Raw genomic sequence first — 14,943 nt, 5'->3', positions numbered from 1 at the left:
CTTGGAGTTTTTTAAAAACATATTACTTTCTAAATATTCTATAAGAGGCAACAATTACTAATTACCTTTCTATGGTATACACTGAACTAGTGTTGTTGTTTTCTCCATTTTTCCATTTATTTTTCAGTCTGAAAAGTGTTCGATTCTGACCACAATGTTATTTTACAGAGGAAAACATATTTTTCATATTATAAAAGAAAACACAGACCTTGTTTTGTTAGGAGACATATACAGGTATTTATTATCTATGGAAGGAGTCTCCAGTGTCATCCGTCTGTAACAAAGTTTCCAGCGTCTTTAGAACAGGTGAGGTTAGAAGGTGAGAGATGGCATTAATAACTACAGTACTATAAGATAAGTAAGAACTGGAACTAAAATGTCTTACTATGATATTCCACAACATTAAATGTAACTTTAAACAGATTAAAAGTGTGATGTGTAATTTATTAATAAACATTGAAAGGAAATAGTTTGCAGATCCTGTTGTATCAGCAGCTGTTTATCTGTTTCAGCTGTTCCAGAATGCGGGCCGCGTCCTCTTTGTCCTCCTTTGTTACTCTTTCCCTTTGAAGTCGCTGCTGAGATTTTGTTACCCTGCTCGCACTTCCTGTTCCGCTGAGCTGTTTGTTGAGAGACCCCGAGAACTTCTCCCAAAGATGGCCCATGAGCGAATGAAGGTGACAGACTAGCCATTGTGGCGCGCGCCTCAATCTTTTGCCGCTCCTCACTCTGGTGGTAGGAAAAAGGAATAAACTTTTGTACTCAAGTACAAGTACTGTTACTTCAGTGAAATTTTACTGAAGTACAAGTAAAGTTACTGTTATGAAAATCTACTTAGGTAAAAGTAAAAAGTAGCTCATAAAAAATTTACTCAGAGTAAAAGTTACCGAGTTACTCTCTTTAACAGCAGGTGGGATGGGGGATTCTAGTGTAGTTCAAAAAAGACAAGAGGATATAAATATTAAACTAGTTGTTTTTCAGCACAAAACCTTTATCGGCCTCTTTCAGCGTCACAAAATTATAATACAAGACATGAAGTAAAAGTAAAAAAAAGGGAAAAAGAATAGAGCATTTTTGGGGGGGGGGACAGCACAGCTGAGCTCGTTCTCTCCTTCTTACACACACACACCTCTGCAGCGCACGCACTGGGGAAGAAGCGGCAACTTATACATATGGCAACATACATACATAATATGGTATACAACATTGTAGTGGAACTTCAAAGGAAAGGCTTGAATGGTGTTATGCGCTAAAATGCGTCCCTGCCACCCCCTCCCCCCCGACATAATCTCTATCAAATATTATATTAGGACATAAATTCCAAGGTTTATTATTATCAAATATATTATTAGTATTATAATTAACCCTAGGCACATGACAGCCGCCGAGACCATTAATACATTAATTCATAAACGTATGAATTTATGGTCTAATATAATATTTGAAAGAAGTAATGTAGAGGGGGCAACTCGTGGCAGGGGGTCATTTCAGTGCATAACACCAGCATTCGTGATCCTGCCACTAAAGAGGAAAAGGCCGCTGTGCCCTCCCGTTAAGGCCCCTGTTCCCAGCCCCCTTATCTTAAGTGCTTCTCGCACCAGTAAATTGTAGAGTGCGCATATTTCAGCTATTACAGTATATCTGTCTGTTAGCGTAAACCGCTCCAGTAATTCTCCCCTGAGCTCTCAACAAGGTGTTTTATCCCTCTGCCCATAATGTAGTTGTTTAGCAGCATTCTGGGAGAGACACCAGAGACTGGTGGAAGTAAAAATCCCAGGAATTTCTGAAATCCTTAAACCAGACCATCCGGCATCAACAATCCAGTAAGTGTTAGAGTCACAGCCCTCAGACATTTCTCCATTCTGATGCTGGATGTGAACATGAACTCATGGCCTCTCTGTTAGATGTTTCTGCATTGTCCTGCTGCCACATGGCTGCATGATTCAATAAATGTGTATATGTGCAGGTGTTCCTATTAAAGTAAATTGTGTGTGTAGTAGAGCTACTGGATTATAATGTCATTTTTTTTTTATAATTTTTTAGTGCGCCACAATACACTTCATAACACAGTCCAATTAACTTATAATGAAATTTATTGCTATTTCTATAGTTTTCATCACAGCTCTATTAAAAGTTACTGAATTGAACCTGGAAAAAATGTTGTTGTTTATTTGTTTGTTCTTATTGCTTGTTTGTTCATAATGTATACGCATACAACTGTGTATTTTTGAATAAAGGTGCAAAACCCTTCTTTAATGCTTTATTTCATGAAAATAGCAAGAATACAGAATAGGACAGACACCACTTCAGGAATTTAATAAACAAACCGAACATTTTAATGATTAAACAAGTCAATGAGTGTGATTGTTAGAGTGATATGTAGATTAAAACAATAAGATCAAAGGCATCTTTTCTAAACCTGGTACATTAATCAGCTCCTGTATCTAAGCACCAGCAACACAGGCAGCATTTCCAGGTCATGCCAAGTGTCTTCTGCCACTACCAACATGGGCATGCAAAGCGCACCTTGTAGTCCAGGCACATTTGGCGATTTGGCTGGTCAGCATTAGTGCAGGCGAAACCAGTCACTGTGTCAAAGCTGAGAGAGAGAGAGAGGGAGAGAGAGAGAGAATGTAAAACATTCTTCATTAGCATTCTTACATGTTAAAATTGATTTGTATCAAAACCTAATCCACACCACCAGAGTCATATAGTTAGGTATTCAGGGAAACCAGGGTGACTACGTTTGTCAAGAACTAACCTGAGATGACCAGAAGACGTAGCTTTAGCGGTTAGCCCTGTGTAGCGTGACTGGTAAACCCAAACGCGGAGTGACACGAATAGGCAGGATAATCACGCAGTTAGTCTAAGGACTCTCACGATTGGGGAGCAAGGGAAAGACACAATCTAACCCGCGTCCTATAAATACACACTCAGCAAGAAAGCGAAACCAAAAAGGTGAGTACTCACAGTTAGATGACCGCAAACGAGGCAACATCGGGCAACTCAATGACTGAGCTTGGTACTGTGGTTTGTTTACTCCTTTTATACTTCCTGGTTTGCGACCGCCTTACTTCCGGGTCCTAGTGCCGGTCGCGGCTTGAGTGTGCATGACAGTACCCCCCTGTCCAGGACTGGCTCCTGACGGTCCTGGGGTGGAGGATACCCGACGACGGTAGTCTCGAATGAGTTCGGGGTCGAGGATGAACCGGGCCAGAATCCACGATCGTTCCTCGGGGCCGTAGCCTTCCCAATCGACCAGGTACTGGGTGCCTCTGCCCCGAGGGCGTAAATCGAGGATCCGACGCACGGTGTAGGCGGGACCACCGTCAATGATGCGGGGAGGAGGAGCAGGGGGGGTGGGTGGAATCATTGGAGAGGTGATGAAGGGTTTGAGTTGAGATGTGTGGAAAACCGGGTGGATCCGGAGCGCCGCAGGCAGCTGGAGCCGGTAGGTGACAGGGTTTATCCTTAGGGTGATGCGGTATGGTCCTATGAAGCGAGGTGAGAGTTTCCTGGATTCGGTATGAAGGTGGAGGTTCTTTGTGGATAACCATACCTTGTCACCTACTCTGTACAAACGTCCCGGAGGGTGTCGACGGCGGTGTTGAGTGGTATACTGTTGATTGGCCTTCTGGATAGCGAGGTTGGCTTGGTTCCAGAGCCGTCGACACCTACGGACCAACTGTTGGGGCGATGGTACGTCGACCTCCGGTTCTTGATGGGCAAACATCGGAGGTTGGAAACCATAGCATACCTCAAATGGGCTTAGATTGGTGGCTGAGGAGACGTGTAGGTTGTGGGAAAGTTCTGCCCATGTGAGGTAGCGGGCCCAGGAGCGCTGGCGGTCGGCCACAAAACATCTTAGGTAGCGCTCCAGTTGTTGGTTGGTCTGTTCCGTCTGACCATTAGTCTGAGGATGGTATCCGGATGACAGACTACTGGTGGAATTGATCAGACGGCAGAAGGCCTTCCAGAACCGGGCGGTGAACTGGGGCCCCCTGTCCGAGACGATGTCTTTGGGGAACCCATGCAGGCGGACTACGTGTTCCAGTATTAACTCAGCGGTGGTTTTGGCTGATGGGAGTCCGGTGAGGGCCACCAGGTGCACAGCCTTGGAGAACCGGTCAACAATGGTGAGGATGGTGTTCTTCCCTTCGGAAACCGGCAGGCCCGTGATGAAGTCCAGGGCGATGTGCGTCCAGGGCCGCCGAGGAACAGGAAGTGGTTGAAGCTCTCCCGGGGGTGGCTGATTGGTGTCCTTGGCCCTGGCGCACACCGGGCACGCCTGGACGAACTCGATGATGTCCCTTCTCATGGACGGCCACCAGAACGCCCGTTGGATTAATGAGAGGGTCCTTCTCGTCGCTTGGTGTCCGGCGACCGCGGAGGAGTGGCCCCATTGAAGGACGTCTGATCTCACGTTCTGGGGTACGTAGAGTCGTCCAGGCGGCACGCCTGCCGGCCCGGCCTCTGCGGCCTGTGCCTGGCGGACCCTTGTCTCCAAGTTCCACCGAAGAGGTGCGATGATCCGGGAAGCGGGGATGACAGGCACGGGATCCGCCCGGGGAAGGTCTTCGTCATGTTGTCTCGAAAGTGCGTCGGCCTTGGTGTTTTTGGACCCCGGGCGGTACGATAGGTGGAAATCGTACTGTTCGAAAAATAGAGCCCACCGTGCCTGTCGTGGATTCAGTTGTCTTAAGTTCCTGATGGTGATGAGGTTCTGATGGTCGGTCCAGACGATGAACGGCTCACTGGCGCCCTGGAGCCAGTGACGCCATTCCTTCAAGGCCCACTTTATGCCCAGCAGTTCGCGGTCCCCTACCCCGTATCGCTGCTGAGTGGGGTTGAATTTTTTGGAGAAGAAACCACACGGGTGCAGTTTCTGGTCTGGACCTCGTTGAGAGAGAACGGCGCCGGCGCCCACATCCGACGCGTCCACCTCCACAACGAAAGGTTGGTTGGCGTCTGGGTGGAGAAGGATGGGAGCGGTGGTGAAACGATGACACAGATCTTGGAAGGCGGAGATGGCAGCAGGTGTAAGGCGAAACGGGTGAAGCGAGGGCCTGGTCAAAGCAGTTAATGGTGCTGCAACTGTACTGTAGCCCCGGATGAAGCGACGATAGAAGTTCGCAAACCCCAGAAAACGTTGAAGCTGTTTGAGGGTCCTGGGTAGGGGCCAGTGACGCACAGCTTCGAGCTTCTGAGGATCCATGGCCACACCCTGGGGCGAGATGACAAAACCCAGGAACGTGGTGGAGTGCTCGTGGAAAGCACATTTTTCCAGCTTGCAGTACAGTTGGTGAGCGAGCAATCTCTTAAGAACCGCCCGAACATGTTGGATGTGCTCCTGGAGGTTATGGGAATAAATGAGGATATCGTCCAGGTAGACGAACACCCATCGGCCGAGCATGTCTCTGAGGACGTCATTAATAAATTGTTGGAAGGCCGAGGGTGCGTTGCAAAATCCAAAGGGTATGACCAGGCTCTCGTAGTGTCCAGTGGGTGTGATGAACGCCGTCTTCCACTCATCGCCCTCTCTGATACGCACCAAGTTGTAGGCGCTCCGGAGGTCCAACTTCGTGAAAATGGTGGCACCAGAGAGGGCGTCCAGGGCAGAGTTGGTGAGTGGCAGCGGATGTCGGTTCTTTATTGTGATCTTGTTTAGCCCCCGATAGTCGACACATGGGCGAAATTCGCCCCCTTTCTTCTTCACGAAGAAAAACCCCGCGGCGGCTGGTGAGGAGGAGGGTCGGATGGTACCGTGGCGCAGGGCGTTGGCGACGTACTCCTCCATAGCCTGTGTCTCGGTGGTCGATAGAGAGTAGAGATGGCCGCGGGGGGGGGGGGGAACCTGGCTGAAGTTCAATCGCCAGGTCGTATGGGCGATGAGGTGGTAGGTGAGTGGCTCTTTTTTTGCAGAATACTTTGCAGGAAAACAACATCCTTGAAGAATTTCAGTCAGGTTTCAGGCCCCATCATAGTACAGAAACTGCACTAGTAAAGATTGCAAAAGACTTGTTTTTAGCCTCAGACCAAGGCTGCATCTCAATACTAGTCTTACTTGATCTTAGTGCTGCATTCGACACTATAGATCATAATATTCTCATAGATCACTAACAAAATCACATCTGTATTCAGGGACAGGCATTAAAATGGTTTAGATCATACCTGTCTGATCAATACCATTTTGTAGATCTAAATGGAGAACTGTCTGGTGTAATGCCAATGAAATATAGGGTCCCACAAGGGTCAGTTTTAGGACCTCTCCTCTTCTCAATATACATGCTTCCCTTGGGTAACATCATTAAAAGACATGGAATTAGTTTCCATTGTTATGCTGATGATACGCAATTATATATCTCAACAAAACCAGACGAAATACCTAAGTTGTCTAGATTAACTAAGTGTGTCCAGGACATAAAAGATTGGATGACCAATAACTTTCTTTTACTAAACTCAGATAAGACAGAGATATTACTCATCGGCCCAAAAACCAGCACACAACAGCTCTCACAATTCAGCCTGCGTTCAGAAGGATGTACTGTTACTACTAGCTCAACAGTAAAAGACCTGAGCGTAATATTGGACAGTAACTTTCCAATATCACAAAAACTGCCTTTTTCCATCTTAGAAATATCGCCAAACTTAGGAGTATCCTATCCGTATCTGATGCAGAAAAGCTAGTTTATGCATTCATGATCTCCAGACTGGACTATTGTAATGCATTACTAGGTGGTTGTCCTGCATCCTCAATAAACAAGCTTCAGTTAGTCCAAAATGCAGCCGCCAGGGTTCTCACTAGATCCAGAAAATATGATCATTTAACCCCAAAATTATCATCCCTGCACTGGCTACCTGTTAAGTTTAGAATTAATTACAAAATAGTATTACTTACATACAAGGCTCTAAATGGTTTAGCTCCCACATACCTAACCAGTCTTCTGATACGCTATAATCCACCACGTCCCTTAAGATCACAAAACTCTGGACTTCTGGTAATTCCCAGAATTTCAAAATCTACAAAAGGGGGCAGGGCATTTTCATATTTAGCTTCAAAGCTTTGGAATAGCCTTCCAGACAGTGTTTGGGGCTCAGACACAGTTTCCCAGTTTAAAAGTAGACTCAAGACGCATCTCTTTAATCTGGCATACGCGTAACTCATCCCATAACTTCATACTCCAGTACACCTATCCTGAATGGCAACTACGCTAATTCTCTCCATCTGTTCTGTATTTTTCTACCCATCCCGAGGCATCTGGAGATTGTACCAGCTTCAGTAGACAAAGGCCAACCCTGTGAGGATCCTGAGGCATCCAGAGAAGGACCTGCTCCAGCTGGATTCTGCTTTATGATGGTTGGAGCTACACATCCTGCTCCTGTGCTCCCAGTGATTCAGACCCCATCTGCCCTCTGCACCTACTGACTCCCTGTGCTGAACTGGACTTCATGTTAATTTAAAGAATTTCTGTTATATTGTACTCTCAGCTGCATAACACACGTGATGTTATATTATCTCTATCTGTTATCACCCAGATGAGGATGGGTTCCCTGTTGAGTCTGGTTCCTCTCAAGGTTTCTTCCTATTACCATCTCAGGGAGTTTTTCTTTGCCACTGTCGCCGTCACCCTTGGTTTGCTTATCAGGGACATTTCATTCATCATTCATTAATTCATTTCATTATTATCTAGACACATTTTTCGCACACATACACACTTCCATAAATTTTCTTTTTTAATAAATTTCATTCATTTTTGTGAAGCTGCTTTGAGACAATGTTTAAGTCCATTGTTAAAAGCACTATATAAATAAAATTTAATTTAATTTAATTATGACTTGATTGAACTACACCTTAGTAACCCAAAAGGACAAGTTGCTGTCCCACTTTAGTGTAAGAGCTTTACTGATTCAAAATGGAAATCTGTCCTAGCATTCAGTGTACGGAGACACTGGGGGTCTGACTGGTCTGTTATTTCACCAAGTATTTTAGTAGCTAAACAAACAGGTAAATAGGTTATATAGTATAGTACATAGTATAGTATATAGTCCTGCTATTTAGCTATATTGGTGGTTAATAAATTATAAATATGCTCAGTGCTCCATAAATGGTTAAACATTTACTTTTATTTCATGACTTCATGGTAAGCATTATTATATTATAGATATAATAGCTTATTATACAAATAATAACTCAGTCATTATGAAGGACGTGTTGTATTGCTGGATGTTTCTGGTTCCCCTCATTGATGGACACCTGGATCACCACCGCATTGTTAATACAGTACACTGTTTAGTCACACTGTTCTCTCTCTCTCTCTCTTACACACACAGACACACAGTAACGACAGACTTACAATCTAAACACTTGTCCAATAGTTGTTGCATTACGACCATCGAGTGTCTGAACTTCTATGGATGTAGGGCAACTGCAGATCTTTCCCGGGTTCTCAGCTCTTAGGTGTTCAAGAGTTTCATAATCTCCATACCCAGTGGGGTCGTCACGGTCAAACCACTGAGTGTAACACACTAAAATACAGGAAGACAGTCATTGTGCAAAGACACAAGCTGTAAGTTTAAAGTATGAGAGCTATTTTATCCCACATCACTGCTGAATTCTGGATTGTGATTGGTCAGAATGTGATATTAAAGGAATAAAACACTTTGTGATATGCCATTATGAGAAAAACTCAGTACCTCTATTTCATCACATTATTCTGTTAAAGACTAATAACCTGATTAAAGTGATTTATTCCTTGCGGATGATGAACGTTTAGAGTTAAAAGTGTTGGGAAAGTACAGACTTACCCTGGCAACAAGAAGCACTTGCAACTTTCGAGATGCCAGCTCCTGTACAGCAGCAAATAAAAGCATTGGATTTATAACATTAATACATGAACTAGTCGATTATATCATGGACACAAGAATTTAGTTTTTCAGAACTTACCAGCAATCAAAAGGACACAAAAGATCTAGAGGGGAAAAAATTAAAATTAAAAGAGTTAAAATTTAAAGTGTTATAATGGAAGCCAACAACATGATATACATGTACTGTACTGGGTCGCCAGCCCATAGGTGAAACACTCCGCATTACATGAGGAAGAAACCTCCAGAGACTCAGAAGGGAGCCCGTGCTCGAAGGTGATGAGGATTAACAGCACTGTGTCTCAAGCACACTCCAGTCTCTATCTGATCACTGGAGCCAAAACAGGACCTTTAGAATACCAGGGGCCTCATGTATCAACGCTGCGTACGCACAAAAACTTTGCTTACGTCAGTTTTCACGCTCGCGGTCGGATTTACTAACAGTAAAATTAACGTGAGAATGTGCGTTCTTCCACGCCAACTTCATGTCTGGCGTACATGTATTTCTTGTGTGTGTTTGTTTTATTTTCGTTGGCGACTCCTAGAGGCAATTATGTTAAATCGCACACTACAAAGTATCGCACCAATACGTGAAAAACATAGCTATTAATTTATAATTGATAAAATGGGTTAATTGACACAATATTTTTCTACCAATTATTTGATTTAGAACATATAAAAGCATTTGCAAATGTATACAACCCTTAGTCTATGGCAATGGCAGTGTTGGCCTTATTAGAGGACATTGTCAGTTGGCGAATCTGAAGGGAAGGCGTTTTAGGGATCACAGTGATTTTCTGGCCCACGATGATGACTGGCTTATTATCTGTTTCAGATTTCCAAAAGCTATCCTCTTGGAGCTCTGTGCTAAGTTGGGTCCAAATTTGGAAAGAAAGACAGCGAGGAGCCACGCAATACCCGTTCCCTTACAGGTGCTGACAATGCTTGGTTTCCTGGCAACTGGTTCTGTCCAAAGGGAACTGGCAGACCGCTCAGGGTTAAGCCAGTCGTCTTTGAGCCGTGCAATGCCAGCTGTATGGGACGGGATCATTCGCATGTCTAGCAGATATATAAGGTTTCCATTATATGGAAATATTTCCATTCAATAAATGTGCAAATAATATGTGATGCTCAAATGCGCCCAACAAATATTGTGGCAAGTGGCCTGGGACAAGCCATAATTCATTCATCCTCACAAACAGCATGGTTGGGATGAGGCTCCAGGGTGGCAGGGTGTGCGATGGGTGGCTTCTTGGTGAGTGATGTATTTAAAGATACAGATTAAAGATTCTGATGTTTTAAAAATGTCTGTTTTAGACAATAGTATTTGACCAAATAGGAATAAATCACATGTAAGCCAAATATTCAAAGATTTCTGAACAGCTTTTATTTTAAGAGTAAGATTTAAACTCTCAATGTCATGTGGATTCTTTAAAATCACAAGACCCAGGTACTTCATCTCATTTTCATTGGAATTTTATCTGTGTTGGTAAAGTCGCAATAATGAACAGCTAAAAGTTCACACTGTAAAATTCATAGTCAGTCCCGATGCTTTAGAAAAATAGATTATTTCATCAATTTCTATTGAAACCATATTCTTGTTCTTAAGAGACAGGACTGTAACATCAGCGAATTGGCTAATTATACATTTTATTATTCCAGCTAAGTTTTTTTTTGTTGTTGTTATTAATTCCAGAGGACAAACTTGCAAATAGTTTTTCTCCGGTCTACCTCCGATAGGAGCACCTCCAATTCACATTCTGTGAAGTTTCTTTTCTTGCTTGCTTTTGCCATTGCTTTTTCGTTTGGTTTTGCCAAAGTGGAGTCATTAACATATTTTTACGGGGGAGGAGGCAGGGAGGGGTTTTGTGCTCGTGTGCTCAATTTCACGTTAATTCAGATGTACAAAGAGAATATGCGTGGGATTCCGCGTACGCAGTGTTTCATACATCAGATTTTTTTACTGCGTACGCACATTTACAGCTTTGTCTGTACGCAATGTTTGAGTATGAATTCAACGCAAGTCTTTGTACATGAGGCCCCAGATGTTCAGTCAGCCTTCCTCACTACCTCTTTATTTTCCAGAAGATACTTATAATAACCCATGGGAACATGTTTTTCCCAATACAGGAAGTTAAAGATTCAGTTGTTATTATTGAGAATTTACATAGAATTGAGCTGCAAAGTGACTAAAACAACTGGCAAGCCCTAAAACAAATAAAGACCCCTCAGAAGTACATGTATATAGTTATCTTCACTCATTGGACTCTTCCAGCTACAGCCTTAAAATCAGCCTTCATTTGTTAACCTGAAGGATATAGTTAGCTTTAAACAGAGACAAACAATAGCAGGAAATACATATTCCTAGATAGTTGAGAGATCAGGCAATGATTCATGTCTCATCTGAAAATGTTATTAATTAATGATTTAATTTAGAACCAGAATCTGAATTGACTTAATAATGACACAGTTGCAGACACGTTATAGGGTCATTAAGGTACAACAAGAGTTGATCAGCATATAAAGATGTTCCTCATCTCATAATACAGTCAAACAAGGAGGTAGATTTAAGAGCACTAGGAAGACGCTCCAAACCAACTGCAAAGAGTAAAGTGGACATTGCACGACCCTGGCGAGGGCTACAGGTTAATAAATAACAAATATAACACAATAGACCTATCATCAGTGTCTCACTAAAACTATAATAAAAAATGAAACTCACCAACTCCTTCATGCTGCCTGTAGATTTCACTCCAAAGCTGACGAGACAATAAAAATTTACACACAGAAATAAGAGAGAACGTTCTGTAGTAATCGTTATTTCAAAGGCTACATGTTCTTACCAGTGCTTCAAATTTTCCTCAGTGTAGTCGTCTGAACAGCGGCGAGCTCCGTGACGCTTTAAAGCCCAAACAAGCACAGCTTATATACTCTAAACTGCTCAAAATATTTTTTTATCATGCATATTATTAAGGAAACACAAAAAGCCTTTCATTGAATCTTTGGACATGTATATAAGGGTCTGATAGTCGATTATTATAATTATACATGAACAGAAATTGAATCTGTTCCTACACACCCTAACAATGTAAAAGTCCCCAGATAGTTTCATGGTTTAGGTTTCAAACGTATTTGTTTTGTGATCAACACTGTACACTGATATGTGTGTTGTGGGCTTCAGGTAATCTATAGCTACAAATTTCATTTTGAGATGAATAAAGTAATCTCTCTATAAAACCTGTGCTAGATGCAAACATACGGTTTATTATAAATTACACCTTAACACAAAAAGATAGTTCGGTTATTCCTGATCTCCGGTTATTGCATGGAGGAAGTTCTTTTCAGGTCACCAAAACTTCCAGTAAGCTTCTCACACACCCTAATGGTCAATAATTCCACAAGTTCACATTTCAAGTTTGTTTGGCATGTGAACAAAACATCAGTAACTGTTGTACTGTACATTTAAACGATGGTGTGAGGCTCAGCTACTCTAAAAAATATATATATATATATATATATATCTGATTACAGACTTGAAATCTGAGGCTGAGAAATGCACTCTTTTAACTATTTGATTTTAAAAGATGGTTAATATTATGGAGTTAAATTATTTTATTGTTTTTGATGGGGAATAAGGGGAATGACATGGATCAATTTTGTTTGTCTTTCGGCTGCTCCCGGCAAGGGGTCGCCACAGCGGAATACCCGGTCCGGATGCTCTTCCTGACACAACCCCTTCCATTTTATTCGGGCTTGGGACCGGCACTGCATCCAGTGGCTGGGAATCGAACCTGGGCCTTTCGGATGGCAGGCGAAACACCTACCCATGAGCCATCAATAAGCTTATAAATAAACCTTTTAAAAATGTCTGTTTTAGACAATAGTATTTGACCAAATAGGAATAAATCACATGTAAGCCAAAAATTCAAAGATTTCTGAACAGCTTTTATTTTAAGAGTAAGATTTAAACTTTCAATGTCATGTGGATTCTTTAAAATCACAAGACCCAGGTACTTCATCTCATTTTCATTGGAATTTTATCTGTGTTGGTAAAGTCGCAATCATGAACAGCTAAAAGTTCACACTGTAAAATTCATAGTCAGTCCCGATGCTTTGGAAAAATAGATTATTTCATCAATTTTCATTGAAACCATATTCTTGTTCTTAAGAGACAGGACTGTAACATCAGCGAATTGGCTAATTATACATTTTATTCCCAAAATTTCAATACCTTGTAAATCTGAGGGGTGCTTAATAAATATTGCCAGCGATTCTGTAGCTGAAATGAATAAAAGCGGGCTGAGAGGACATTCCTGTTGGATACCCCCTTTAACTGAAAACCTTCTTGAAAGGCCAGTCCTGAGAGATACACTGTATTACACTATATATATAGTAGGTATGGAAAGTATTCAGATGCCCTTAAATTTTTCACTCTTTGTTATATTGCAGCTATTTAAGTTAATTTATTTTCTCATTAATGTACACAGCACCCCATAGTGACTGAAAAACAAAGAATTGTTGAAATTTTGCAGATTTATTAAAAAAGAAAAACTGAAATATCACCTGCAGATATATTTATGGTTAAACCCTAAGTATTTAGACCCTTTGCTCAGTATTTAGTAGAAGCACCTTTGGATCTAATATACAGTAGCCAACAGCTAATGCAACAGTTTTTTCACACCTGGATTTGGGGATCCTCTGCTGTTCCTCCTTGCAGATCCTCTCCAGTTCTGTCAGGTTGGATGGTAACCTTTGGTGCACAGCAATTTTTAGATCTCTTCAGAGATGCCCAACTGGATTTAAGTCAGGGCTCTGGCTGGGCCATTCAAGAACAGTCACAGAGTTGTTGTGAAGCCACTCCTTCATTATTTTAGCTGTGTGCTTAGGGTCATTATCTTGTTGGAAAGTAAACCTTCGGCCCAGTCTGAGGTTCTGAACTCTGAAGGTTTACGTCCAGGATATCCCTGTACCTGGTACTGGTTTTCTCCACACATACCGCTTAGAATTAAGGCCAAAAAGTTCTATCTTGGTCTCATCAGACCAAAGAATCTTATTTCTCACCATCTTGGAGTCCTTTAGGTGTTTTTTAATGTGTGTTGCACTGAGGAGAGGCTTCCGTCGAACCACTTCAGGAGGCGGGATTATTATTATTTTGAACATGGATGGGGAAAATAAGAGTAACCGCAGCGCACCTGTTTTATTCAGTCAGCTCTGTTTGTGGTTCAGTCATTATTCTATAGGGTTTAAAACATAAACAATGACCCTGTAAATGTTTAGGCATCCTTGAGATGATGTAATGTCATAATGTAACAGTACTGCAGTTTATTTGATGATTTAATGTTTATATAGTTTGATATAAATCTAAATGATCCTGCTCTGGCGTTTTATCTTTGCGGTGTGTGTTCTGTGCCAGTATGTCCAGGCCGACTCTCCGTCCTGTAAATCTTTGGCCGGGCTGGTGGTTCAGCTGCTCCAGTTTCAGGTAGACACGCCTACACATTTTTAGGTTCTGTGATACTGTAGATATATTTTTTATTTCAGCGGCACTAAGCCATACTGTCTATCTTAAGCAGATATATTTATGGTTAAACTAGTTAAAGTATTTATTAAACACTGAAATGCTATAACTTGTGTTGATGTGTGTATTGTACAAAGCCATATTTTGTAAATACATGTTTGTTTGTTTTTCCTGGACATCCACAACAGGGGGGTATTCCAGAAAGCAGGTTATGTGACATACCCGGATAAGTTAGTAGAAAACCTCAACTTTCAGTTCCAAAAACTGAGGTAACTTTTTGGGTCTGTATGTAACCATAGCAACTGACTCTCTGAAGATGACCTGCTCGGTAGGGGGTTATGTTCCAGGGTAAGTTTGTTTCAGAAGGTTATTCAGCATGGCGGCACTTTTGATGATGATCCTGTGGACGTGGAGGCACAAATTATACATAGTAAATTATAGTTTTTTTCGCCAGGAGAGAGTTATAAGACCGCGTTTTTATGTTTTTTAATTTTCTAATGATTATTTGAAAGAGCGTTATTGGTTTTCAATGGAATTGTTAACTTACTTAACACATCTCTTGA

The 14,943-nt window shown here is 42.0% G+C and overlaps 1 protein-coding gene across 1 annotated transcript; it reads right to left on the bottom strand.

Annotated features, from left to right (window-relative positions):
* Positions 1–2,264: 2,264 nt before the first annotated feature.
* On the bottom strand, positions 2,265–13,612 carry LOC128516957 (cartilage intermediate layer protein 2-like). The gene is made up of 7 exons (XM_053490656.1): positions 13,544–13,612; positions 11,706–11,761; positions 11,585–11,621; positions 8,945–8,969; positions 8,806–8,847; positions 8,355–8,526; positions 2,265–2,599 (listed from the first exon to the last, which is right to left on the bottom strand). Exons 3-7 carry the CDS (start codon positions 11,594–11,596, stop codon positions 2,500–2,502), a joined length of 351 nt encoding a protein of 116 aa, XP_053346631.1. The 5' UTR covers positions 11,597–11,621; positions 11,706–11,761; positions 13,544–13,612; the 3' UTR covers positions 2,265–2,499.
* Between the last annotated feature and the right edge of the window lie 1,331 nt (positions 13,613–14,943).

This window comes from Clarias gariepinus, unplaced genomic scaffold (genome assembly GCF_024256425.1).
Source record: "Clarias gariepinus isolate MV-2021 ecotype Netherlands unplaced genomic scaffold, CGAR_prim_01v2 scaffold_30, whole genome shotgun sequence".
Taxonomy (NCBI): Eukaryota; Metazoa; Chordata; class Actinopteri; order Siluriformes; family Clariidae; genus Clarias; species Clarias gariepinus.
This window is presented reverse-complemented; position numbering and strand designations above follow the sequence as displayed.

Coding starts and splice junctions, on each gene's coding strand:
- LOC128516957 (XM_053490656.1), bottom strand. Junction 8,527..8,805: donor AAGTGCTTCTTGTTGCCAGG/GTAAGTCTGTAC, acceptor CCTGTATTTTAG/TGTGTTACACTCAGTGGTTT. Junction 2,600..8,354: donor ATTGGACAAGTGTTTAGATT/GTAAGTCTGTCG, acceptor TCTCTCTCTCAG/CTTTGACACAGTGACTGGTT.